The sequence below is a fragment of the Petromyzon marinus genome, chromosome 8 (genome assembly GCF_048934315.1).
Source record: "Petromyzon marinus isolate PM22_M1 ecotype Great Lakes invasive population chromosome 8, UKy_Petmar_22M1.pri1.0, whole genome shotgun sequence".
In the NCBI taxonomy this organism is placed as follows: domain Eukaryota; kingdom Metazoa; phylum Chordata; class Hyperoartia; order Petromyzontiformes; family Petromyzontidae; genus Petromyzon; species Petromyzon marinus.
Genome location: NC_133674.1, coordinates 9,012,274 through 9,039,168, shown reverse-complemented (window position 1 = coordinate 9,039,168; position 26,895 = coordinate 9,012,274). Strand labels below are relative to the sequence as shown.

The following is a 26,895-nucleotide window of genomic DNA, read 5'->3' as shown; positions in this document are numbered from 1 at the left end:
AAATAATTAAACACAAACGGGACTGCTTTGGCAGTGGTGAACAAGAGCAAAAACGTGTGGTGAATTTGTCACGAGTGCTTAGTGATGGACCATTGTAATGAGCTAAATAGTGGCAATATAAATTAATATAAATAAGCAGACTGCGATGCGTGTAACCTGCGCTTAAACGGTTCAGCGATGGCGAGCGGAATAATACGCTAGTCCACCACAACAATAACGGTAGGTCATGGGTGGTATTTGACAAGTATCATTGTCCACCTGCTCGTTAGTTAATCACCCTACATCTATTTTGATGTTTCTATAAGTAGATTTTTTTTTAAAAATCTATAAGTTGATTTTAATTTGAACGATTTAAAAATATATATTTGTCTGAACTAACTTTTGTTAAAGGGAATACATTTTATTTAATATTTGAGAAAATGTATTTTATTTATGGATGTGCGCTGTTTTCCATTTATTTTGTGATGCAGGCGTCTTTGTTGTGATTTCAATTTACTTATTTCTTGCACTTTCCTTTCACGTTGGTTTTTTTGGTCATTTTGGTGATCCAGGTCACTGTCGCAAATGAGTCTCATCCTATCTCGTTTGAGTGCTCACCTGGTTACACAAAATACATTCGAAATTCGCATGGGTTCTGGCAAGTGCAGAAATAGTGTGGACGCTTGAGTGATATCTACTTTGAAGGTGGGTTTCCTCTGGGTACTGCAGTTTCCCTCCAAAATACAAAGCACTTAAAAGCGAGTCTAGGACTCGGTGAGACTCTTTTGGGAACACTACCTCCTCCGCATGTTCATCACTGTCCGCAACAGTAAGCAGTGGTAATAGCAATGCCGTTATTATAATGCTCTTCATTGGCATCAACATCATGTTAGTCATCAGCACTGTAATTTCCCTACGTGTGCAGTCCTCCATTCTGAAAGATTCCACCACTCTCGTGTGTTGATGCTGCAAAACAAGAGTGGAGTTGGAGGCACAACCAGGCCACGTTGCATGACGCTGGAATATTCATCCATATGTGGAAGACATTTCTGCATTCAGAGTCAAAAAGTGTCAGTGATTTCTTGAGACAGTGCTAATGTCCCAATTACAGCCTTAAACAATTGGTGGAAAAATTGCACTCCTTTGGGCAAGACGCGTATATCCAGAGGATAATCACTGTTGAATTGCCCTCAAAATGGTAGTCAATTTATCGACCCCAGAGGAATTATGAGTTGATTCAACCCCAGACAGGATTTAATCTTCTGATTGCGAGCTGCTCACTGTCTACGAGGCCGGTGGACACTCACTCACTCACACCGCCAACTCTGAGCCGTAACAATTGGTCCATGTTGCGAGGATTTGCCACACTTGAATTTCAGAATGCAGAGCGAGTCCTTATTTCCATGAATACGACTGTTATTCCGCCAAAGCGTGGTACAACGACGAACAGATTGGCTACAATAACCGGGCCCTTGGGCAGTGAATTGCTTGGTATGGCTCGGCAATGTGCAACTACATTGCAGCACAGAAACAATGCAGTGGCAGTGCTTTTACACGGGATGCTGGGCCACATTTTAAGAGGTCAACAAAGTTAAGTGTAGGTTGCCCCCATGTCGCTTTAAGATGTTTTTCTTGTTCGTGTTTTTGTTTTTTTTGTTTGTTGTGGTTGCACCCGATTCAAGAGCCGAATGGCTCACAGGGCTATATCAAAATAAATAAACTGAAAACTGAAAATGAAAAAATGTTGATGACTGTTTACCAGACACTGATCCATACGATGTTCAACCACCACACTGCAGGTCACAACACATTCACCACCCACTCATCAACCCATTCACTCCCTCACCCACTCGCTCACCCACTCAATCACTCACACATTCACCACACTGCAGGTCGCAACATTTATTTTTATGTATTTTCCCTTGCCACTGCTCCACTTTGGAATTCCACCCTTCCGTTATCGTCTCTCTTCTCAACTTCTTACCTTGCCAAATTAAAAACACGTGTTAATGCTTATCTATTATAACTTTGATGGTGCTGTTTTGTTGATGGCCATTGGACGTTTTGGGTCTTTCGGATTTTGTTCAGCAATTTATTGTTAAAACTAAAAAAACCCAACTTGAGCTTTAGTTATTTATACAGTTTAGTGTTTAGTGATGGTTAATGGTACTGTTCATAACTTGACTGACGATTGGAAAGTCGCAAGTTCAAACCCTGGTCGATTATGCGACTCATCCTATCATCTCCACATGCGCATCAAAGTGCAGCACTTAGCGGAAGTCAGCATGCCATGGGAATGCTGAAGAGGCGTGCGTCACACTCCCCATCCACTACTCTCGTTTGAACAAGGAGGACACTTTATTGATTCATATTAATACATCATTCACAGCCCTGCGTTGCTGCTTGATGACAGCTGGTTTTTCAGTGAAACCGTTTGATTTTATTAGGGTTGTGTAGGTTCACCTCTGATGTGACCCAAATTACATTGGATCCAATCGGACATGGATCCAATGCTTAGCTATCAGATTGGCCATGTGTTTTTGTAGCTCCGATAGGCTAGCCATAAACAATTACACAATACTGTGTTACTACCATTGTTACTTAAGCAATATAGTCATAGGTTCACGGAGGAACAAATGCCTTGTTGCAAAGCACAATAGAACCCTAATTATAATCAGTGCTCCAGTAATCCTTGAAAACTAAAACTTGCGGTACCACCGCAGTTTTCAGCAACTCCTCCCAGAAGCCCCGTGCGATGATCCTAAGATCCGCGTGATTGTGGTTTTTGAGTCTTTTTGAAGGGTGACTAAAACCCCCTCCAATTGCCAAAAGTTCAAGGCTTAAGGGTTATCTGGGCCAATTCCTCCAAAAATGTGTACGATGCCGTGATGGGAGTGATTTTGTTTTAAGCGCGGCGGGCTTGTTGTTTTCTACTCAAACAGAAACACGTAATAATAAAATGAAAAAAATTAATGATGGATTAATTTTCTGACTTGAACAACATTTAACCGTTCGCCACCGACTGCTGGATAAAAAAAAAACCTCCCCAAACTGCCCCCATCCCTCACGGAAAGAGTGAAAAATGTTGTGTTCCTGTTAAACCACCTGAAGTGACGTAAAAAAATGTTGCACCTATTGAAGTAAGATGTTTATCAGCGTGCACTGCAAGCTGTGAGACGGGGTTCAGAAACAACGTGGTCGTTTACGAAAAACAGAGGACAAAAACTGAAAAAGAGCAAAGCAACATAAATATATGCACCCTGGGAATTACATTAGCAGACACAAAGAGGAACACACGGATTAGAGAACACACACAGGTGAGTGACACCATCCAAACTCTTAATAAAAGTCGTCGGAGGCTTGGGCACGACACTTCACTGGAAGGAATGACGGCCGACGGTCAAGGTTAATAACGCAGTGGCAGCTCAGAGATGGAACTCGTCTTAGAGAGCCGCGTTCGTGCAGGAGATGGAGCGATGAAATCAGTTCATGTGCAGCTACTGGATGGATTGTTGCATCGCAATATTTTGAGAGGCGGCGGCAGTTTGGGGTGGCCTTCATCCAGCAGTGGATTGATCGTGCAATGTTGATACCACCTAACACTACACCTTTGTTGTACTTTGTTGGTATCTGGGTCTGGTACGGAATATTTTTTCTAGAAAGCTGACCGATTCAAGTGCCTCCACATCGTGGAGCTCTCGCCATCTGAATAAATGCACTGCAGTACTCGAATGTTCAAAGTACACCACTGATATCCAGTACTGCTATCTCGGCGCAGTTCTTCAATGCAAAGCCATCGGCATTTACACCCAGCAGTGGTGGCTATGCAAGCCTGTAATCCAGCGGTGTGGAGGCAGTGAGGTTAGGTGGATCCCACAAATGGTGTGAAACTCCCTTCCCGTGGGTGTCGAGGAAGTGACCTGTCCTGGTTTTCCAGTAAAAGGCAATAAAGCAAATTTGGACTCTATCCGTTCCATCAGTGTGGGAACGAGTGTTGCCCCCTCACATACGTGGGCTTTCTCCAGGTACTCCGGTTTCCTCCTCCATGTATGAACATTCACTAATTGGCTGAAACATCTTAAAGTGTAGAGGGCCGCAAGCTTGGAAAATTTCTGGCGCCGGCTCACCGTGTCGCTGCCTTCCAGCTCATCTGTGCTTCCTCCTCGTGCCTTCTGAGTCATTCTCTCTCGTCGAGAGTGAGGCAATTTTGTGCGGCGCCATGCTACAAGTCGGGATTATTATTATTATTAAAAAATGTTTTTATTGTGGTAAGCACGCAAGCCCGGTACAACGCGCCGATGGTTTCTGGTGAAGGGGGGACAAAAACACGCGGGGGAAGAACTTGGAATTATTAAGGCCCCGTATTTACATTCATCTCTCGATCTCGGTATCATTGGATATACCCATACAAGTCTCAGAAGTAAGGCGGAATACGGGACACTAATCGAAATACTTTTGCCAGCGTTTGGAGGTGGATGGCTCCATTGTGGTGTTTCTATCAATTTGTAATGAGATTCTAATTCATCCTGAATGCCTATGGAAAAGCAAACCTACATGTGTATCGATGTACACGAGGCATTTTATAATTTCTGTCAATAGAGTTACTAAAATAGAGTTACTAAAATGGTTTTGGCCATAAAATTATTGAGGGAAATATGGCCTTGTAAAATTGCTGACTGGTACACGCATAAGAAATCAACTTCTGATATTGCCTCTCGTTTTGCTGACAAATGCACACACATACACATGACGGAGCATTTCATGAAATAATTGCCGTTATCAAGAGCCCAAGGAACAGACGAGCAACCATCCAAGGTGACCTACAGCACGTGGCTCAGTTTTATCAGACGCATTTACAAGGGCAGACCCAGGGAACATTTAGCGTGTCTGCTGTTCAGGATTTTCTTGTTCTCTGCCAAAAGGTCAACATATCATTATCACCTTTCTCTTTGTGGAGTTTGTATATTTTCTCACTGTTCTGCATGGGTTTCCTCTGGGTTATTTCGTTTCCTCCCGTAGTTAAAACATACCATGTGCAGGCCAAACATCCCAATGTAGCCTGACCCTCTTAAAGAAGAGTTTTTGGGACGTATTATGGCTTTCCTGACTAAATTAGTACAGTTTGCTTCTTAAAGTATCTGAAAGCACTGGCTTGAAACCTTTACGCATCTTGTGAAGTGTTGAGCTCTTTGGATTATCTCTTCTATGGATCTCTGCAGAAGAGATAAGATGCACGAGGATCTGTATCCAGGTGACAACAGAGGCGGATGAATTCCTCCGTTTTATTTTTAGCCAGGAATGTTATGCGCTGCATTTTATTTTCTCTGCACCACGGGCGGTGCAGCTGGAGGCATGAGGATTCAATGTGAGCGGTTGCCTGGTGTCGCCAGATGGAAGCATCTTTCATCTCATATGTTAATATTTGTTATGCAGTCAATACTAATTGTATATTTAGTAGAACAGCCGACTTGTTACTTGCTTGAACTGCACGTTGTGTAAATGGTCACATCTGTGCAGCACCTGTAGTTGCCGTTACCTTTTAAACTTAATAAATATGTAAATTGTAATTGTGGACACATGATTCCTAGCTTACTAGCTGACTATTTTATTTCACCAGGTAAAACCCACTGAGCTATTATCTCTATTTGAGAGGTGACCTGGTCACACATGATAGCTCATTTAAGTGGCTTATCACGTGGGAATTTATGGTAGCAGCCAAATAATCTAACGGCATGTTTCTAAACGTGGAGGGCAAATCCGAAGGACACGGAGAAAGATCTACACGACCGCGAGAAGATCACGCAGATTCCACATGTACAGGCATCGCCAGGGTTGGGGTTGAATCCATGACGTCCTGCACACCAGACAATGGAGATAAAATCTCTTCTACAGCCCATGCGTTTATATTGGCCTCCGTTAGTGGTGGCCACTTTGCCTAGCGGCAGCGCATTTAGCATTTGTTGCAGGGGTTTGCGGTTTGTATTCACCGTAATATATGTGCCATCTGCTTCACAGTGGAAATTGAAGATCCTGTGGCGTCATTCAAAATAGTAGGTCATTGTGTACTGGCATCGTGGTCCAAATTTGAAATATTATCTGCAAATTACTCAGTTGGGAAACACGGCAGCAATCATCACCCCCCTATCGGCAGCAATCTCAAGCCCACTGGCATGCCGGTGCTCAGTCACCTTGTGCCACGCAGAGTCGGCTGCCATGGGGGGTCCCCGTCGAATGTTTGTGAGTTGCTGAGGCATATAAGCAGCACCATGTGAATGTAAAGATTGTTATTATTCGCGGATTGCTGTAATAATGTTCCCCTGTACGTGCGCGTGGTGTTGTATTTTGTGTTGCAGGCCGCATGTGAACCCACACCATGGTCCTGCTGAATCCACCAACGATCTGGTTACTGTGCTTCTTCACTTACCTCCGCCTAAAACTCGCACAGAGTCAAGATGGTAAGATGCCCCATGCGCGCTCAACTACTCTCGCTAAATCTAAAATGATTTACAACTTGTTTGATGTGTATGTATGCTTAACCTCTTTCGCACCGTACATAGCCACCCGTGCTATTTGGAGGTGCGGAGGAAGGACAACAAACGAAACACAAAAAGCAGTTATAAAGAAATTAGTTTTCAATCTAGATTTAAAAGTAAATAGATCCAGTGATTTCCTATTATTGGAAGGAAGAGCGTTTCGGCCGGCCGCGGAAGTGCATCTTAAAGTGCTCGATGCGGTGACCATCTTTGTCCGATGGCCAGCCAAAAGATGACCGGAGTTCAAGTGATGCGGAAGCGAAATGCAGAGGGAGAGGTCGCAATGTACAGTACGCGAGATGAAACATAATATGGGCGGTAGGGTTAGAGGAACATGTAATGTGACAGTAGCTTAGGACCTGCCCGTGAACCACAGCAGTAGCAGCAGCTCCGCAGTCCAGGTGCACGTGACCTGCGCTTGACAGTTGGTGTGCAACGTTCAGTTGACTACTCTTGTTGTGTGCGGTGATTAAATATTGAAGCAAACTCTCGTGTTGTTTGCTGTTTGGAAACCTCTGCTGTAAGCAATATTTTTTTCACAAGTCAAGGGTCACTCTCTCATGAGGCCTAACTTTAGGAACGGGGGAAATGTTTGGTTTTCCCTTTTTTCCCATCCAGGTAATAATAATAATAATAAAACTCGCAAAGCTAATACGCATCTTGTAAACAGTCCGAATTGACAAGGGTAATGGTGTTTTTAAATTGTATATCGAGTCTGACATGCAAGTTGCATCTCCAAACGCTGCTGTAGAATTTGTAACATGCAATGTTTTTGCACGGAGGCGTGGGAAATAACAGAAAGCGTCCAAAGCCAGTGCCAACAGTTGCCCAAGCTCTGTGGGCCTTTATTGTGATATTTGGCCAACGGCAGTCATAGCTGTTGCGCTATGTGGGAGAAACTGGGGTCCTGGAGGAAACCCACGTCCCGATGTACATGAATCAATTTGCTGTACTGCCATACCCTGAAAGTCAAGACATGGCGACCTTGTTGCCCACGGGAAGGGAGTTTCACGACATGTATCTGATCCACCAATCCTCACTGCCTCCACAGTGCTGGATTAGAGGTGTGCGCAGCCACCAGCGATCATTGTTCAAGCACTGTAATGCTTCAGGCGTATGCAATAGTTTCATCAGGGTAATGGTCAAGACGTTCAGAGGGTTGCCACCTGCCTGGGAACTGGCATCTGTTTTCGGGTGGCAGGAATTGATTTGTATTGATAATCTGGTGTTGGTATTGTGTTGAACTGTATTACGTGGAACTACACAGTGTTGATGAACTTGGGCTGAGAAATGTGCCCAGGTTTGATCTACAGTGGAGAAGGTGGCAACCTTGAACCTTTCCTGACATGGCGTTAATTGTCGCGTTGGTAGTGGTCAGAGGCCAACAGATTATCCTTACCTGTACAGAGGCAACATTAAGCCATGATATAATCACACCGTCATTGATACCATCACACCCCTCCAGAGCTTCCTACTGTAACATCACACAGCTTCTTGCAGTCAACACCTGATGTCTATAGTATCTCAAACCACATCACATCTTCTGTCTTCCCATTCTCACTTCCTACTAACATTTGTGATGCATGTACAGAAGCTTCTCCATTGACTGAGTATTTGAATGGTTCAGTGTCTGTCCCAATGTCCCACCTCAGTACTTAAAACTTAAAACTGTGTGTGTAGGGGTGTTTGTGTGTGGCCAACATCAATGACAAATATATTAACGAGTCCTGGGCCTCCCCTAGGCTGACTCATCCATACATGAGTACCTGCTGCGGTGTGTAAACCTCACCACTGGGGAGACAAAGGTGGTCGGGCATAGTGCTAGTAACACCGCCCTCTCGTGTGCCGTGCCGTCATTCATAGGAGCGAGCTAACAGCACTTGCCCCAACAATCTGTTAAGGCTGTATTGGGGATCTTTGTCTTTCCTTCAATCAGAACACATACATTGTCAGCATTTTCCTCTTCAGTGTGAGGTCGGGAAAGGTCCTGGCAAGGATTATTCAACACTGTCTTGCCAGGCACGCTGAGCAGAAGCTTGCGGAGCCTCAGTGTGGTTTCAGGCTGGGGCAGTCCTACACACGCACCATATTCTTTGTCCGTCCGCTCCAGTAGAGGTTTAGGAAATGTAAACAGGACCTGCGTCTCTGCTGCTTGTTGTCAGGGCCTGCGATGCCATTAGAAGGGCCGGGGCTTGGGGTTGTCCTTCACGCACTCGTGCTCCCCGAGCCGCTGCTCACGATCATTGAGAACATTTACGATGGAGGTGGCGAGGCCCGGATCAAGCTGCGTGTAATGTAGAAATAACATTCTTACACGATATACCAAAACTGTAACAGTAATGTAATGAGAATAAAACAATAATGAATACTCCACAACAGTAACATATCACATCTGCATATTTGAATTATAGAAATAAACTGCACGTTAATATAACATGTCGGATTCATAATAGCATATTTGGCAATAATAATTGTGCATTAAAGTGATATAATTGATATTATTTTTAGCATTGCGCAGAGGAGAATAATAATATATTTTAAGAATATACGTTCCAGTTATAACAGGCTTTTTAGTCACACGTTCGCAGTTTGGCGTACCAACGATCAAAGTCTATGTAACACACATATACATAGTTAATGTGATTGCATTAAGTAACAGCAATAGCGGTTCTCGCCATCACTTCTGAAATTTGTGCCAGAGAGGGAGGCTGTGCTTTAGGGGAGGGGCCTCGCTGCAACCTCTGGCCCAACGTACGCGGACGCTGCAGGGACCGTCGCGTGTGCGCGCGCATTAACACGCACACACATAACCACGACACTCGCGTCTGTGCCGTGAACGCTTGCCAGAGAGCCTTCCACATTTCACGTGGCCTCGGTGCACACCTAGCCTGGCACGAGCGCCGCGGTTCCATCGCCGTGTTGTTGTTGCGGTTGTCCGTGCAACGTGGAGAGCGAAGTGGCACGTACGCTGCGCTACGAACCCGGAGGCTGAAGTTCGATTCCTGCCCGAAAAGTTCCCCCAAAAGTTCCAGCGGCATCACCGTGGTGATCTGCGCGTGGATGACGCTGATGATGGATTGGCAGCCAAAGAAGAGAACACGCCCGAGAGGACGATCGCCGTGGAGATGGAGCTATTGGGGCATAGTTTAGTGTGCCAGAGAGACATGGATTGTGGTGTCACAGTGCTGCGAGGGATTGTGGACAGCACAGGAAGAGGTTTACCCACCAGGGATAGACCGCGTCTCATGGTGATGCAGGTGACAGTGATGGTGTCCGTTGTTAACGACGATGACAGCGATGGTGACATTTATCGGTGGATATGAGTGACTGCCTGAAGTCATCGCTGACGGGTGCCAAGTGCACAGCAGACGTGGTGGCGAATTCCTGCTGTCCACGTTGTATCCGCACCTATTCGCACATCACCTCGGATGAGTTTCACTACAACACCTGCTTCCTATACTCTGTGCCATCTTTTCAGATATCCTGCAGAACAATGTGATCGTATTTTAAAGTATTTCTTGCATGGAAGGTCTGGTCTGGTAAAGGTGCGTTGCTCTTTCCAGCTGCTTATTCTCTTCCTTTCCTGTTATGTCCTCCTCCTCGTCTTCTTCACACCTCCGGCACACTGCCTCCTTTTCCACTAGCTCAACTCTACGAGGGTAAGCTAGTGCTAGATCACTGCCAGCTGTTTCACACCGCGACTGTGTCCTCCATTGGCCTCATGAACCCCGCTGTCTTTCGTTCTACAAGCAAACCCAGTTGCTCCGGCTTCCCGAGGCACTGACATTCACCGTGTGTTTCATCGCTGGCCCTTCCCCGCTGTCCTCTGTATCCATAGTGGTATCGCCGCAAACTTGGATGTAGACTCGCTTGACGCTCCCCAGTGTCTTTGCATTTGTATGCCTCGCCTGCTTATGCTTGCCCCGTTGTTATTGTGTTCTTGGATTGGAGTCGTGTAGTTAAGGTCGCTTCTGTGACACCATAGCTTCAGAAACACGATTAAAACGTTCTAAGCAGTTGCATGTTGCCGCGTTCGATCGCGGAGGGAATGCTTTGTGCTTCAGTGCAGATTTGTGACTCTCTTTCAGATTGTCGCCTCGATCGTTCCGGACCCCCGGTAACCATCGTGACCATAGACGAGGAAAGCCCCGATGGTGAGCGTGCGGCTAAGATACTCCGGGTTATATTCGACAATGTATGTATGTTCTTGGTTCTTTCGGTAAAGTCACGAAGAAGGGAAACACAAGCAACACATTGCTTGTGTTGCAGTCGAAACGTCATGAGAATTGTATTGTTTTATATTTTTATTATTTTATTGTTTCCCTTCTACATGACTTTACCGAAAGAACCAAGAAGATGAATCCCTGCAGCCATGAAAGCTTTAAATCAAAATGTATGTATGCTGAACTTATTTCACACCATATGTAGCCAACCGTGCTAATCGGAGGTGCGGGGGAAGGACAACAAACTAAACACTTCCACTGCGTAACACACTGCTAACTCCACAGGTCCTGCCGTCCTATTTAACAACGATTATTCTAATCCATAGGTGAACTACACTGTGTAACACTTTTTTTTGTTCCTGGGTAGTAAGTGTTATTTCCTACTCTTTGGTTCTTTGGGTAACGTCACGTAGATAGAAAATTAATAGATCACGACGTTTCGATTGCAACACAAGCAACCGTCGTCAGCGTGAGACAAACACAGCAGGAGAAAGGCTGACGCAGGAGAAAGAGCTCTTTTCTCCTGTGTCAGCAGTTCTCCTGATGACGGTTGCTTGTGTTGCGATCGAAACGTCGTGATCTATTAATTTTCTATCTACGTGACTTTACCGAAAGAACCAAAGAGTGTGGATTCCTGCGGTCACGAAAGCTTCAAATCAAGATTGTTATTTCCTAATTGCTTATGCCTCAAAAGTACAGAAAACGGCAATTATTCTTCCCAAACGTTGCTTTTGTGACCAGGACAGTGATACTTTGAAATTTACCTATTTTCAATGAGAAAACGGGCGAATTTGTGTCTTTTCGTTCACATAAAGTCAGAAAAAAAACATATGAATCAAAATAAACATGTATTTATACGAAAGTTATACAACAATGACTACAACATATTTAGACACCAAGGCGCACTACCACAGGCGGGACTGGCCACAGCGGACCGAGTTTTCTGTGGGGAGGAACAACGTCAAGTGGAAGCCACTGGTGGACCCAGGGCCGGTTTACGATTTTGTAGGCCACGGGGTTACAGGTACTGTGAGGCCCCCAGTAATATTTTCAAAAGGAAAACAAAGTTAAAGAAAAATCAAATGTATTTTTACAAGGCTAACAACAAATAAAATTCAGCATTCACAAATGAAATAACTTCTCACTTCATCTCTGGAGGCCCTCCAGCTAGCGGAGGCCCCTGGGCTGCAGTCCCTAAAGCCCCCCGTGCCTTCATCTGGCCCTGGGTGGACCCCCGGAAGGTGCTGATGCCACCACTGCACATCAAATTGGGCCTCACGAAACAATTTGTCAGAGCTGTAGATCAGGAGTCGGCAGCCTTCAAGTACCTTCAAGACTTCTACCCTAAGCTGTCTGAGGCAAAGGTCAAAGCCGGTGTCTTCGTCGGACCACAGATAAAGCAGATCCTGGAGTGCAATTAATTCCCCAAGAAGCTCACTAGTAAGGGGAAATCGGCTTGAAACAGCTTTGTCGAAGTGGTTCGTGGCTTCCTGGGCAATCACAAGGTCGAAAACTACGAGGAGCTGGTTGAGACTACGGCACAATGAGCTGTAGGATGTCCCTCAAAGTCCATATCCTTGATGCTCATCTTGATAAATTCAAGGAGAACATGGGAGCGTATTTGGAGGAGCAAGGCGAGCGCTTCCACCAGGATATACTGGACACTGGACTTTGAACGCCGCTACCAAGGACAGTATAACGAGAACATGATGGGAGACTACATTTGGGGGCTGATTCGTGAAAGTGATTTACAGTATAATCGTAAATGTCGAAAAACTACTCACTTCGAAATCTTTTGTCGTCATTTTTGTATTACTTTAGTATAAATACATGTACATTTGTATTCATGTTGTTTTTTTCTGACTTTATGTGAACGAAAATACACAAATTCGCCAGTTTTGTCATTGAAAATAGAAAATTTTCAAAATATCACTGTCCTGAACACAAAAGCAAAATTTGTGTGGGGGATAATAGCTAATTTTACTGTCTGTGTGTCTCTCTCTGTATGTTTGTCCCTCTCTCTGTGTCTCTCTCTGTGTATGTCTCTCTCCGTGTCTGTGTTTGTCTCTCTCTGTCTCTGTATGTGTCTCTCTGCGTGTCTGTGTTTGTCTCTCTGTATATGTGTCTCTCTGCGTGTCTGTGTTTGTCTCTCTGTATATGTGTCTCTCTCCGAGCTTGCATTCATTCACACCTAATGAAGGTTACTTGTGTTGCAATCAAAACGTCGTATTCTATGATTTATTTTCTTTTCTTTCTACGTGACTTTACCGAAAGAACCAAAGAGTATTTTAAAAAAAATACTTTTTAGACATAAGCAATTACGAAATAACACTTACTACCCAGGAACAAAAATTGTGTTGCACAGTGCTATCAATCTAAAAAGAGGGATCGAATAAGATTGCTTTTCTCTTCCACCTCCAAGCCTCCACCTTTAACTCTGAACTATTATTACTGCTACCATACAACGCACACATTCGGCCAAATTTGAATCCTGTTGTCAGATCTCGGGTGGAGCCACCACGTTCCGACCTCACTGCACGTTAAGAGATTCCAGAGTAAAGCAGCAGTCAGGGTTGACCTGAGGATCCAGCACTCATTGATTCACTCCAGTCACTGGTGGCCAGTCACCTCCTTATCACTCTTCTTTAGCTGCTACCATGGTAACTGTTCCTATTAACTCATTGATTTGTCGACCCACGTTGAGGATTTAGTCTACAAGATACTGGCTGTTTCGTCTCATCCATCAGTCACCCAATCACTCACTCACCACACTGCAGGTCACAACAACACACTCACTCACCTACTCACTCACTCACCACACTGCAGGTCACAACAACACACTCACTCACCCACTCACAACACTGCAGGTCACAACAACACACTCACTCACCCACTCACCACACTGCAGGTCACAACAACACACTCACTCACCCAATAACCCACCACACTGCAGGTCACAACAACACACTCACTCACCTACTCACTCACTCACCACACTGCAGGTCACAACAACTCACTCACCCACTCACCACACTGCAGGTCACAACAACACACTCACTCACCCACTCACAACACTGCAGGTCACAACAACACACTCACTCACCCACTCACCACGCTGCAGGTCACAACAACACACTCACTCACCCACTCACCACACTGCAGGTCACAACAACACACTCACCCACTCACAACACTGCAGGTCACGACACCACTCTTTCTGATTCTTCCCTCACACTGCTCCACTTTGGAATTGCCTCCCATCGCCTCTTTTCTCAAGTTGTTATTATCATCAAATTTCTCAGTTCAAGAAACTTGTTTAACTCTTCATCTATTTCAACGTTGAGAGTTATGTTTGTTGCTGGCCACTTGACATGTTGAGCCTTTGGGCCCTGTGCTCATCAATTGAATAGAACAAAAAATGTCTTCCTCACTTCACACAAATTGAAAGTTACGTCTGTGCTACCCTGGCTGGATGCGAAAGTGGCGGAGTCTTTGCCTCTATGTTTGGCTCACTTGGGAGAAAGGTTCTGTCCTTTCTATGTTTCTCTTAAGACTGGAACATTCAGAGAATAGTCACAGTTGCTGAGCCGGTCCCGTTAGTTATTAATTTGGTATTGCAACCTCTGCAAGTTGAGCTCAATGCCAGACACTGTGGGCCCTTGATCTTAGTATCACAGCCTCACCCTGTGCAATTTGAGTCAGCCTTCCTTGAACTATTACTGCTGTTGAACTCCCACATGTTTTTAACCAAGGACCCTCTCTCTTAGATATGGGTCCTCGTTTGACACGAACGTATATAAGTTCATAACACACAATTACACTTTAAAATTGTTTACAGTTTCATTTGATTTCTGTCCAGACTCATGCTACGTTACCATCATGTATTTTCAACCTAACATGAATTTGCCGCTTTATTCACATAACGATTACACAGTCCCGATATTTCACACTTCTAAATGAGGACTTTCAAGCTACATTTGATCCCTCATACCATGCCACATGCGTGCAGCGATGGTGAATAACTAAAACACTTTAAGTTTCTTAGACCTATCGACATGTGATCCATGCCCAGATGTATCAATAATGAACATGAAACGAACAACACGGTCACCACCGTTCGTCGCTAACAGTGCTGTAACATCACACCACACAGCGCTCCGTCTGTGTCACCAGGCGCAGCGGTCTCGGGGCTGTAACACCACACCACACAGCGCTCCCTTCTGCTTGGCCCAGTAAAGGCACGGATGTGTGGAATCATGTTTTATTTAATCATTTCCTTTTCACACTCGAGAGAGATCGTGACGTTTGGGCATGGCTCATATGTCCTAAGACGCTAATGATTGTTTTGTATAACGTATGATACAGTTTTGCGTTGAATTATTACTCATATGACAGAGAGGGTCCTTGCCTATAAACATCTACCAATTCAACAGCATCGGTTCAAGTAAGCCTGGCTCTGCTGATGAGACACTGAATGTTGCAACCGGTCCAAAGTGTACTTGTGTTGAAGCAACGCTGCTGAGGCTGTGTATTCCCAGAAGGCCGTGCGGATGATGGGATGTGTAAAAATAGTTACATTTTGTACGTGGAAGGCGGATCATCTGATTGTTTATTTTGTTAGCTGAATTTTTAAACATGATGATGCTAACGGATTATCTTGTGTTTTATATTGCGACTGTACATATTTATTATAAATGTGCAATTGATTGTATAAATTAACATGTTAAACAACATCAAATATTTACCTGATGTTAATAAATTATTAAATGTTGTGGATTGAGCCTCTGCCATAAGATGTCAATCAGTGGTTTAACGGTTTATTAGTATTTAACGTGTGCAAAATAATATGGGTTTGTAATTTATGTATTAATTTGTGTATGACTTTGTAATTTATGTAGTAATTTATGTTTAAGTAACGTTAAATTTGTGTATTAATTTATGCATTTATGTATTGATTTATGTTTGAGTTTATGTATAATTTATGCAACATTTATGCATATTTTATGTATTATTTTAGGTATTAATTTACGTCCAATTCATGTATTAATTTACGTATAATTTATGTATATTTTATGTATATTTCATGCATTATTTATGTTTTCATCTATGTATTAATTTATGTATTAATTTATGTATAATTTATGTATAACTTATGTGTCCATTGATGTATAATTTATGTATTAATTAATGTATTACTTTGTGTATTAATTTACGTATTAATTTGTGTATTAATTTGTGTATTGATTTATGTGTGGTTTATGTATAATTCATGTATAATTTATGCATAATATATGTATTAATTAATATATAATTTATGCATAATTGATGTATAAGTTATGTATAATTTATGTATAATGTATGCATAATGTATGTATTAATCAATGTATAATTTATGTATTACTTAATGTATATTTTATGTATAATTTATGTATAATTTATGTATAATTTGTGTATTAATTTAGCTTGCGCTTCACTGTGAACGAGGCACACACAGACACTGACGGAACCACGGCCAGGGTTTTATAAAAATTTTTATGAAAATCATCCAAAATACTGAATTCAATAAACTAAACTAAAACTAAGCAATTTTTTTTTATATTTTACGAGTAAGGCCCAGCAGCGACCTGGCCACAATTGATAGCTCAACTAAGTGTATGTTTGTTGAACTTCTTTCGCACCGTATGTAGTCAACCGTTTAAATCGGAGGTGCAGGGAAAAGGACAACAAACTGAACACAAAAATCAGTTTTAAAGAAATTAGTTGTTTGTTCATCGAGATTGAAAAGCGCATAGCTCCAGTGGCTTCCTAATATTAGAGGAAGAGGGTTCCAGCATCTTAATGCGCATAAAGCAATGGCCGTCTTTTTCGATGGTTCGCAAAAAGCCGCTGCAAGGATGCCCAGAGTTTGCATGCTGGTTTATGCTCCTTGATGATTATTAGCAAGATATTGTGGCCCATTATTGGCTCATCGACGGGAACATTCATAGCAGCCAAGTACTCTAAACGCATGTTTCTAAAAGTGGAGGGAAAAACTGTTTAACCCGGAGAAAAATCCACGCGACCACAGGGAGAACGCGCAAACTTACAAATATACAGGCGTCAGGGTCGGGATCGAACCCTCGTCCTCCCGCATTCCAAGCGAGTGAGTTACCAACTTGCCACCATGAGAAATTCACGCAACATGAATCAAGGTCCCATCGTGACAGGTGTGGACTATGCAAGGTTCAGACATTGATCAGTGGCTTGCGGAGCCCAAATGCGATTAATCAAAGCCTTCAAATCCAATTATAGATTTAAAACGTGTGTGCTCGTGTCGTTACGTGGCTGCTATATGTATGTGTCAGACTGGACTCCCTTCCAAATGAGATGTTCCATTTAGAGGGATTTTCCAGGTGAAATATTTTCATAATTAGAAGTGTGTCTAAGGTTAATTGTATTATATTTGCAGGTACTGTCCTGGTGGACAGCATGCACATCAAGGGCATAGCGTCTGGGCCTAGTCCTACCATCAGCCTCGCGCTGCTGTTGAACGAAAACCAGTGGGTTCGCTTGGATCCGGCCTTACAACGACTCTACCTCAACACCGCTGGCCGTATTTTCGATCGCGATGTGAGTAACGTCTCGCAGAATAGCCAATCCCTCAAATGAAATGGTTATTTAGAGAAACACATATGCCTCCGTAAAAAAAAAAAAAAGATTCCAAGTGATTTCTTGCTCAGATAAGCAAACGATGGGGCAAGTGTCTCCATAGGATAACCGCTGTTGATTTTTCCACAAACGGTTACTCCTTTTATCGACCACAGAGGCACAATAGGCTGAATGAACCCCTAAACTCGCAACCTTCCGACCATGAAGACGCTCGCTCTGCTGCCGAGCCACCCGGCCGGATGCCTCGACGCTTCTGTTTATATACTTTGAATTAAATCTTAGATAGTGCGCACTGCCTGCTTTGTTACGGTTCAAAAAGCATGGTGTTCAACTAAAAATATCGACCAAAAACTTAAAAGTGCCCAAAGACTTCAAAGTGCCCGATGAAGCACGGCGACATGCATGCTGGGAATGGCATTGAAGATAATGAAAGAGGAACAGATGGTTAGGGAACACACGCAGGTTAATGACATCGCCACAGTTATTTATAAAAGTGAGTGGGATTGGGCAGTATGCGTCACGGCTAGAAGGGGCGACGATGGCCGATAAACAAAAATAATAACGGAGTGGCAGCTGGGGAATGGAACGCGTACGAGAGGAATGCCCCCCAAGGAAATGGAGCGATGATATCAGTTTTTGCACCGGATGGAGTGTCCGTGCTTGGATATAGATATTTACATTCCAGTGGGACACCTGCACTGTGTCCGCCATGACCAATGCTGCGTGACTCTGCTTGTGTAAAATGCTGCGCCGAAGAAGGGAAGGTTCGAACTGTAGATAACAGGAGTCTTCCTCGGTCGACTCAGGGCCACAGATAACAGAAGCACAGATACTAGGATTTCAGATAAGAGCTGTTCAGGTGAAATACAAGAGAGATTTCACGTAAAAAAAATACACCGAACTCTCATTTATTACCATTCTAGCATTTTAGTTGCATGTTTATGGTGAATGATAATTAAAAGACATTTTTACAGTGGGATTGAACAAACTACCTCGTATATGGGTTATAATGAAATTTTACTTTGTTGTCGATATGAACATTCAAGGGAAGCATGAATTATTTACCAGTTAATTTTGAAATTCAACCGTGTATATTGATGTGGCAATCTCATCAACGCCGCAACCTCCGCGTGTCCTTTGTTCGCAGCCGCCAATTAGCATCCAATCCCTGACGGTGATCGTCCAGTGCCAGAACCTGAACGTGGGGAGCACGATCAACCACGAGGTTAAAATCCTGGTGCGCGACATCAACGACAATCCGCCCATCTTCCAGCAGCGGTCTTACAACATGAGCGTCAACGAGGTCCGTTAAGAACGCACGCACGTGTTCTGGCACGGAAAGTGGTAGCAACACCTGGCATCTGGCCGTTACCCCGGGGGGACTCGTGTTCAAAGCAGCATGGGTCCATGCCAGCCACCCATTTGTACGACAGTATGTATGTGTGTTAAACTTCTTTCGCACCGTACGTAACCAACCGTGCTAATGGCAGGTGCGGGGGAAGGACAACAGGGGTTCTCAGCCGTTCCCCCCCCCCTCCCCACAATAAAGACCACTGCTACTACCTACGCTCCCACTCCAGCTGCAAAGCTTGACTGAGGTCACTAAGGTCACAACTCAGAGAGAGATATCACGTGTTCTGCCTCTCATCAACTTGGTGCTAGTAAGACATGTATGTCATGTTGTGCATTAGTTTTGACAGATATCTGCGTCACAAAAAAAGTTTACTGTTTTTAATAAATACATTTAAAACTAAGGTAGATTAAATATTTCAGGGAATGTTTTTGTTGTTGCAAAACTGTATATCTGAGTATATGGCTTGTGCATTGTGTAATTCACATATTCGTAATTACCAGCAATTGTATAAAAACATTATTTTGTATGTGTAAATGGTGACGAGATTTTTCGTGATTGTAGAATGGGCACGATTCCACGAATCACAAAAGTATGAATCACTGAATTATTCAGAATACGTTCTTTACAGCGTAATAAACATGCACCATCGGCAATGCAATTCAATAACAACCAGAAGGTTTCACAAGCTTCATTGGTATTTATTAACATGTGAATCCATTGCTGCATATACGATACACAATGGAAATGCGATTTATTTTTTTGAGCTGCAAAGTAGCAAGTGTGTCTGGCATTGCATTTTACCGCTGGGGAAACGGTAGGAAGCTTTGAAAGCGAGGAAGTGAGTGCCGTGTGCCGGGGTACGCGAGGCCACACACCGGGGCATGCGGGGCAGTCTGCGCTCACAGTGAAGCTGCGGTCAAAATCTATTCGGTTATGACAAGCTATACGGGGTGCATTTATATAGAATATTGAAAATACTAGGTTTCAAAATAAATAAATCTGTCCATGAGCCATTTTCACTTGGCACCCCCCCCCTCTCCCCACCCTTGCTGCGCCCACAAATAACAGTCTCCCTCATCCTGTCACACCTGATAGAACGCAGCAGGAAGCAGTCAGGGTGATTGATGATCCAGCACTCTTCGATTTGCTCCAGTCACTCGCCCACTGGCAGTCGGTCGCCTCATCGTGCCTCTTTTATCGCTACTACAGTCATGGTAACTGTTCCCGTGGACTTTGCTCCTTGATTACTCCTCCCATGCTGAGAAGTTGGTCTACCAGACACTGGCTGTTTCGTCTCATCCACACTGTTGTTCAACCACCACACTGCAGGTCGCAACAACATACTCACCCACGCACTCACCCACTCTCTCAGCCACCCACGCACTCACCCACCCACCCACTAACTCGCCCACTCACCCATCCATTTACCCACTCAGCCATTCACTCACACACTCAGCCATTCACTCATCTACTCACTCACCCACTCACTCATCCACTCCCCACACTGCAGGTCGAACCACTTCTCTTTCTGCTTCTTCCCTCACACTGCTCCACTTTGGAATTCCATCTCATCGTCTCTTTTCCCCAAGCTCCTATGACTCAGACTCTGTGTCAGCTCGCGAGACCCCATGCAGCTTAGCAGTTCTTTTACAAGGACGACGACAGCCCAAGACTGTCAGTAGTGACAGCAGTTACAGGACATTGCAAGGTGGGAATTATTTACAAGAAACCTCAAACCCATGACCTTGCTCAATTCAACAAATGTGTTAACGCTTATCTATCACAACTTTAAAAGTGCTGTTTGCCGCTGGCTGTATGACATTTTGCTGAGCAACTGTTAAAAAAATAATGTTTGACACCTAAAATCGATTTGAGTTTGCAAAGTAACAGGAAGTAGATATGGTGATGCAACATGGCCCAGGAGTAGCGTGCTTAGTGGTTAGTGGTTTGAATCTTGCAGGCCACCCTGGTTAATACTCTGGGTGAATTCATCATGAAATGCACACTGTGCTTCACAGTGGGTGTGAAAGATTGCATGACGTAAATGGAAAAGAGTAGCTTATGGTGTGCTGGAGTCATGGTCCAAATGTTGTATATTTGAAAAATTACCTGCAAAATTACTCAAGGGGGATTACACAAAGGTATAATTGCTCCCTACTGCCAAGATTGTGCCTCACAGGGTCAGCTGCCACTGGAGGTGCCCTCCGAATGTTTGAGATGACATGTGATGAAGGCACTTTGACTTTCTGAGGCATTCAAGCAACGTTATATGAAAAAAAAAACAAGATTATGATACTAACACGATTTAGTCTAATTTCATAACGGTGACGGTGTTGTTGCTCAGCTGGCTCCCGTAGGTACCACAATCTTCACCGGCTTTGCCACGCTTGGAGCAGTGGATATTGATGATGGAGCGAATGGGCAAATCGAGTACTCCATCCTTTACAACCCCCGGGATCCGGTGAGGGCCGCTTTGCACACTCACCCCTCGTGCCGTGCTACGCCGCGCGCGGTATTCCCGTGTCATTCACAAACTTGCTATCCGCGATTTTGGCTATCTGCGAATCGCGTACAGAACCCTGCACGACTGCCTCCTCGAGAAGAGAGAAAGAGAGGAGAAAAAAAGTGATGAGATAAAGTAATGAGAGAGAATGTGATGCGAGAGAGCGATGAAATAAACTATTATTTAATACTTTCAAACAAATGTAGTGACATAGAATCGGTCACTTAGCAGCATAGCGCTTGTTGCTGGCAGGGAAGGGGATCTGCAGTTGCAGCAGCCCTGACTGACAGCAGGTCATGTGATAGACCAGACAGAGGGATGTAGGGGAAACGTTACAGAAGGGGCACGTGAGGGAAGCCCGGGAACCTTCGAGTAGGTTCTAGAAAGGGGGCGTGGCCGGAGCGGAGCGAGGCCACGCTGGGAGCATAAAAGGAGGCCCTGAGCGAGAGCTCGGGGCTGTCATTTGGAGTGGGATCCCGTCGTGCTGCTGGAGTCTTCGTCTCCGTCTTCGCCGTCTCGGCGTCGTCAGTCAGGCAGTCTGCCAGCTGTCCTGACTGGGAGCCGTAGTTACAAGTGTGAACTGTTAAGGCTGTTAATAAACAGAGTGCATCCTACTCTTAGTGTCTCTTGAGTCAGTCACTACACACATTTTTATTTACTTTATGATTATTATAAAACACGTAAAGGAAAATTGTCATGTGTTTAATAGATTATTTATGTATTCATTCAAGGTAATTCATGAAAAGGATAGATTTTCGTAGGCCAATATCACCATCCGTGAAATTTGCTATTCATGAGCATCTCCGGAACGTATCACTTACGAAAAACGAGGGAATCCTGTACTCTGCTGTGGAGATGCCAGCCAGGCCGCTCCACGGTAGAGCGAGCCTCTCACCATCAGAAAGTAGAATTGGAGTTGTAAGTCGATGTTGATTGTGGTGAGTGCACAGTGATTATGGTGAGTGCCTGGTGATTATTTGGTATCTGGTGAGAAGAAGTTTTAGATGAATTGTGATTGTCTGGTGTGTGGCGAGCATTTGGTGAATAAGTTGTAAGTTATTTGGTGGGTAGTAGGTGAATGTCGTGAGTGGTGAGTGTCTGAGTGTGTGGAGTACGATCAGTGGTCTTCATGTTGAGTACTGTCTCACAGGAAGAGCTGAAAGCTGTGTCAAGTAACTGGTAAACACATGGAGGGGCCTTTGCCGTGTTGATTCTCTGCAGCGCTCCAACAACACGTTTGATATTCCGCTGACACTCACTGGTGCTGTGATCCTCCGCGAGAGACTCAACTATGAGGACTTCCAGAAGTATTCTGTCATCGTCCAGGCCAGTGTGAGTGTACTATGCGATACATGGGTCACTTCACCTACAGTTGTACCTGACAGGTATTCTTGTCTGTTCATGTTATTAACAACCCCCACGTTGATGTCCGCAGCATTGTGTGAAACACATGCATAAGATATGAGACACCGAGTGTCAAAACTGGTCCAGGCTTTGCTTGTGCTGAAGCACTGCTGCTAAAATGATGCACTCCCAGATAGCGGTGTGGCTTTTAGGATGTGAAAAATACATTTTTATTTTTTACATGGAAGGATAGATGTGCAAAGGATATGAATTCTTATGCTAATTCATGTTTTGTTTCTCGTACTTTCAACAGCGACGCCACCGATTATTTTGTTGTTTTAAAATACACGACATTGCTAATCCTGTGTGACTATAATTTATAGTAATGTCTTTCTTGGCAGTGGGAAAAATAACTGCCGTATATAACCGATTGCATTCACCAGGATCGATGTCCCAATGTGGCCGAGCGGAAGAGCAGCACAACCACGCTGAGCATCGAAGTTCTGGATGGAGACGATCTGGGTCCCATGTTCCTGCCGTGCATTCCCATCAGCGTGTCTCGCGACTGTCGGCCCGTCAAGTACTTTGCTGCCATCCCAGAGCTCGCCAGGCCAGTGAGTATTGGCGGTAGCCAAGATTCACATCGATGAGGTCCCTTTCTGCTGACGCGGAGATGGAAACCGCCTCAGCAGCACGTGATCACAAATCACTCCATCAAAAGAATTACATCTAGTATGGAACAGGTACACAGGCTTACTGAGTTGTAGGACATTTCAACAGGACCTGCATCTCTGCTTTATTTAATTGGTCCAAGGCCTTTCATACTATTATTAGGGCAGGGCTGTGAGTTATCTTTGCGTCGTTTTTCGTGCTTTTGGGGTCTCTGACCCTCTGCTCACAATCATTCAGGATCTTCATGATGGTGAGCAGGTCTGGGTAAAGCTGCGTGACCAGGAGTCAGAGCCATTCCCTGTTTGCCTTGGTGTGTGACAACGGTGTTTTCTGACCCCTACACTATTGAACATCTTCTTTGACCACATAGTTCAAGATGCTTTCTATTACTGTAACTTAGCAATTTCCATCGAGTATAGATACAATGGGAGCCTGATCGGTATCTGGGTGTGGTCAAGGGATAACTCGTTATTGGTCAACCATGCTATGTATGCTCATGATCTGGAAATTGCTGCTCACTCTGAGAATGAATTAGAGACTTGTGCTAAACCTGGAGTATGCTACTAAGAAATGGGGCTTTACTATCAGCCTCACAAAAAGAACGCACCGGTCTGGGTATTTTATATCATCAAATACTCTGATTTGCCCACTCCCCATGAGTGATAGGGCAACTGTGCAGAGTGTGGAGAGGTTTCCATACCTGGGCAGTGTGGTTATGACCAGCTCTGGTTTGGCAGTGGAGATCTCAAACCGATTCAGTTGAGCGGCATTACATTTTCATCAGCTAAATCTATGCCCTCCCTTCTCTATGCTTGCGAAACGTGAAGCCCTTTAAAAGAACATCTGCAATGGTTGGAAACATTCAGGCTGGCCTGCCTATGATGTCTCCTGTGTTTAACCAGACTATGTCGTGTGAAGAGCTCACAGGACCTTTAAAGATTTTGACAGCCCCCCCCCCCCATACGTGAGCTACTCTCGCAGGCGAGGCTGCATTGGCTAGGTCATGTAGCCCACATGCCCAACCACCACATGCCCATACCTTTTCCGTTTGGCCAGATACAGGGGGCTAAATAGGCACGGCGTGGGTTAGAGAATAGGTGGACTGATGCGGTAGGGAAAGATATAGAGCTGATTAGATTTGCCGATGATGGGTATGAGGAGTCTCAAGATCGGCCTCTGCGGAGGAGGTTCATGACGGATGCTATTTGGCAGTTGGAGGTAGTCGCCCTCTGACAACAACAAGCAGAGCGCCGGGTGGCTAATATGTAGCAAATTGGTACCGTGGGGAGCACAAGTGGTGCATCTGCCAGTAATTTCAGTCAATCCATAATAACACCTTGGTCTGTCCTATGTCCTCCTGCCAGTAAGCCTTCGATACTTCACGTGGTGTTAAGGTGCACCTGGCCTGGCACAAGCACCGCGCGATAACATGACTGCCACTTAGTGGAGAAGGACAGATGTTGTTGTGTGTGTTAGTGGTGTGCGTACGTGTGTGTGTGTAAGTGGTTTTCTGAGCACTTTAAGTTCTTCAATAAACTCACTCACTCTCCTTTGAAATTCCATAAACATTTTCTTAAATTGTTGACAAAATGTTTTAAAGTCATTCAGCATAACTGCAACTTACAAACAATGCCAACTGTTGCAATATTAAAACACCTGTGATTGAAATCATCATCTTTCATGCATTCACGTAGCATTTGTTCTAATTTATCTGGCCAGATGGTGGTAGAGCGAGCGGCTCGCGATCGGAGGGTTGCAATTTCAAAATACTGGTTGGGCATTGACATTGGTGACTAAAACGAGTTCTACTTTGGTGGTGAAATGAGTGTTGGTTATCCTATGGAGATATTCACCCCCACCATACAAATGTGTAATTTTGCACCACTGGCTCACTGTGGCTGTAAACTGGAGATGAGCGCTGTTCCACTGCTCATTTGAGTCAGCGGGAGATCACTGAATTTGCTAACCCTAACATTTGTAATTCTTTTGTGTTTTTTCCCAGACTCTGGTCAATCCAATTAATGTCACACCACCAATCGAAGCCATCGATCAAGACAGAAACATCCAGCCTCCCACTGCCCGGCCCGGCATCATCTACTCCATACTAATCGGTGAGTGCACGCAGAGGTTTGGGCTCGAAAGAACAGACTGTGTAGGCGCGACACACGAGGGGATGGTGCGGCCACCGGGCCGCCTTTGTTTCTCTAACACGCTGATGTGTACACTCCGCATCGGGTGCTATTTTAAGGCTGAGTCAACCTTGGAGAGGCTCTGCACCCGTTCACATATAATTTGCCACTGATTTGTACTGTGACCAGGAATTGAACTCAGGTCACCTGGTTTGTAGCGCAGTACCATCGTCTGCTCCACCACTGCTCCCCACGAAGAGTGACAAACAGTATGAACTTGAAGCCAGTGCGGCTGAAGTCTGCAAGATTTGGTCGTGATTTGTTCAGTGTGAGTTCAGCCGCAGATGCTCATCCGACGGGGGTGCAAACACAATGACGAGTTTGGATTTTATGGCTCGCCTTTCAGTCATCGATGTCCTTCTGTCACTCGTGTCATAATGTTTATTAAAGGGGACATCATAAACAAGCACTGCTGTCACGTGGGCAGACCTTGCCTGTCAATGAGAGTGTCAATTAAATGTTTCGTAAATAAAATGTAAGCTCACGGATTCACCACCACCACCACCACCACTCTCACCATGTCCAGCTTGAAGACATTTCTCTTTTCTTCTGCTTGTGCCTGCTATCTATGCAATGGCCTCACACCGTCACTTGGAATGTGTGTCAGTGGTCCCCGTGGTGCATGGCCTGCTGTGTGTAAAGTCTGGCGATGTGGCAGTAAAGTCGGCCGTTTGCCATGGTGGCGTTTGGACGGGTTCTCCGAATGTGCGCATTTACTTAGCGCGACGCCAATTCGTACCCATGCTATGCAATATCCCATGGTCTCTTTTTCCCAAACCGTCATAGTAACAGCCTTGTTTAATCCAAGAAACGTGTCAATCTTATCTATTGCACCATTGATAGTGCTGTTTGTTGCTGACCGCTTTACATTTTGAGCCATTGGGCCTGTACTCAGCAAATGTAAAAAAAAAATATGCAAAGCCTTTTAAACTAATGGCCAGATCTGGCATTATCAGCATTGACTACGACTTTTTAAACTGAAATTATTTGAACCACCGAGACTAGGCCATTGAGACAGACAGGACATGGAAGCTATACTCCAGACAAAATACAAAAGCAGACAATACCAATACTCATATTTGTCTCTTCACGCAAACATTGTTTTAGTTGGTTCAACATAAGCAAACCCTGGACTGGTTTTGACATTCATTATCTCATCAGCATGGTCGAGCTTTCTTGAACCAATACTGGTGGACTGCCAGATGTTTATAAGCAAGGAACCTCTTTGATAGACATGGGTACAAATTTTATTTGTGTTTCACACGATAAAGGATAGCACAGCGTAAATATGACAGTACTAAAGAGGAAAATATATTGTCGTGATTTGAATCTTAATTGAAAATGGTGAGATTCAAATTGAGGGTTGTTGGGGATGAATCATTACCTGCCTTGCCTTCAGATTCAGGTTTTCAAGTTGACTTTCTCTAACCAGGTGAGAACTCGGGAAAGG

General features: G+C 44.4%; 1 protein-coding gene across 14 annotated transcripts in view; it reads left to right on the top strand.

Annotated features, from left to right (window-relative positions):
• Positions 1 to 26,895, top strand: part of LOC116940200 (protocadherin-15) — a 112,212-nt gene that overhangs the window by 40,677 nt on the left and 44,640 nt on the right. For 11 of the 14 annotated variants that reach the window (XM_076065606.1, XM_076065605.1, XM_076065599.1 and 8 more), the window contains 9 exons: positions 6,333 to 6,434; positions 10,157 to 10,171; positions 10,601 to 10,666; positions 17,184 to 17,344; positions 18,531 to 18,686; positions 21,082 to 21,198; positions 22,462 to 22,572; positions 23,028 to 23,198; positions 25,259 to 25,367. In XM_076065606.1, the coding sequence (XP_075921721.1) occupies positions 6,353 to 6,434; positions 10,157 to 10,171; positions 10,601 to 10,666; positions 17,184 to 17,344; positions 18,531 to 18,686; positions 21,082 to 21,198; positions 22,462 to 22,572; positions 23,028 to 23,198; positions 25,259 to 25,367 (988 nt within the window). In that variant the 5' untranslated portion in view covers positions 6,333 to 6,352. The remainder of the gene's footprint in view (positions 1 to 6,332; positions 6,435 to 10,156; positions 10,172 to 10,600; positions 10,667 to 17,183; positions 17,345 to 18,530; positions 18,687 to 21,081; positions 21,199 to 22,461; positions 22,573 to 23,027; positions 23,199 to 25,258; positions 25,368 to 26,895) is intronic. The other 3 variants (XM_076065602.1, XM_076065603.1, XM_076065604.1) reach the window with 1 other exon arrangement.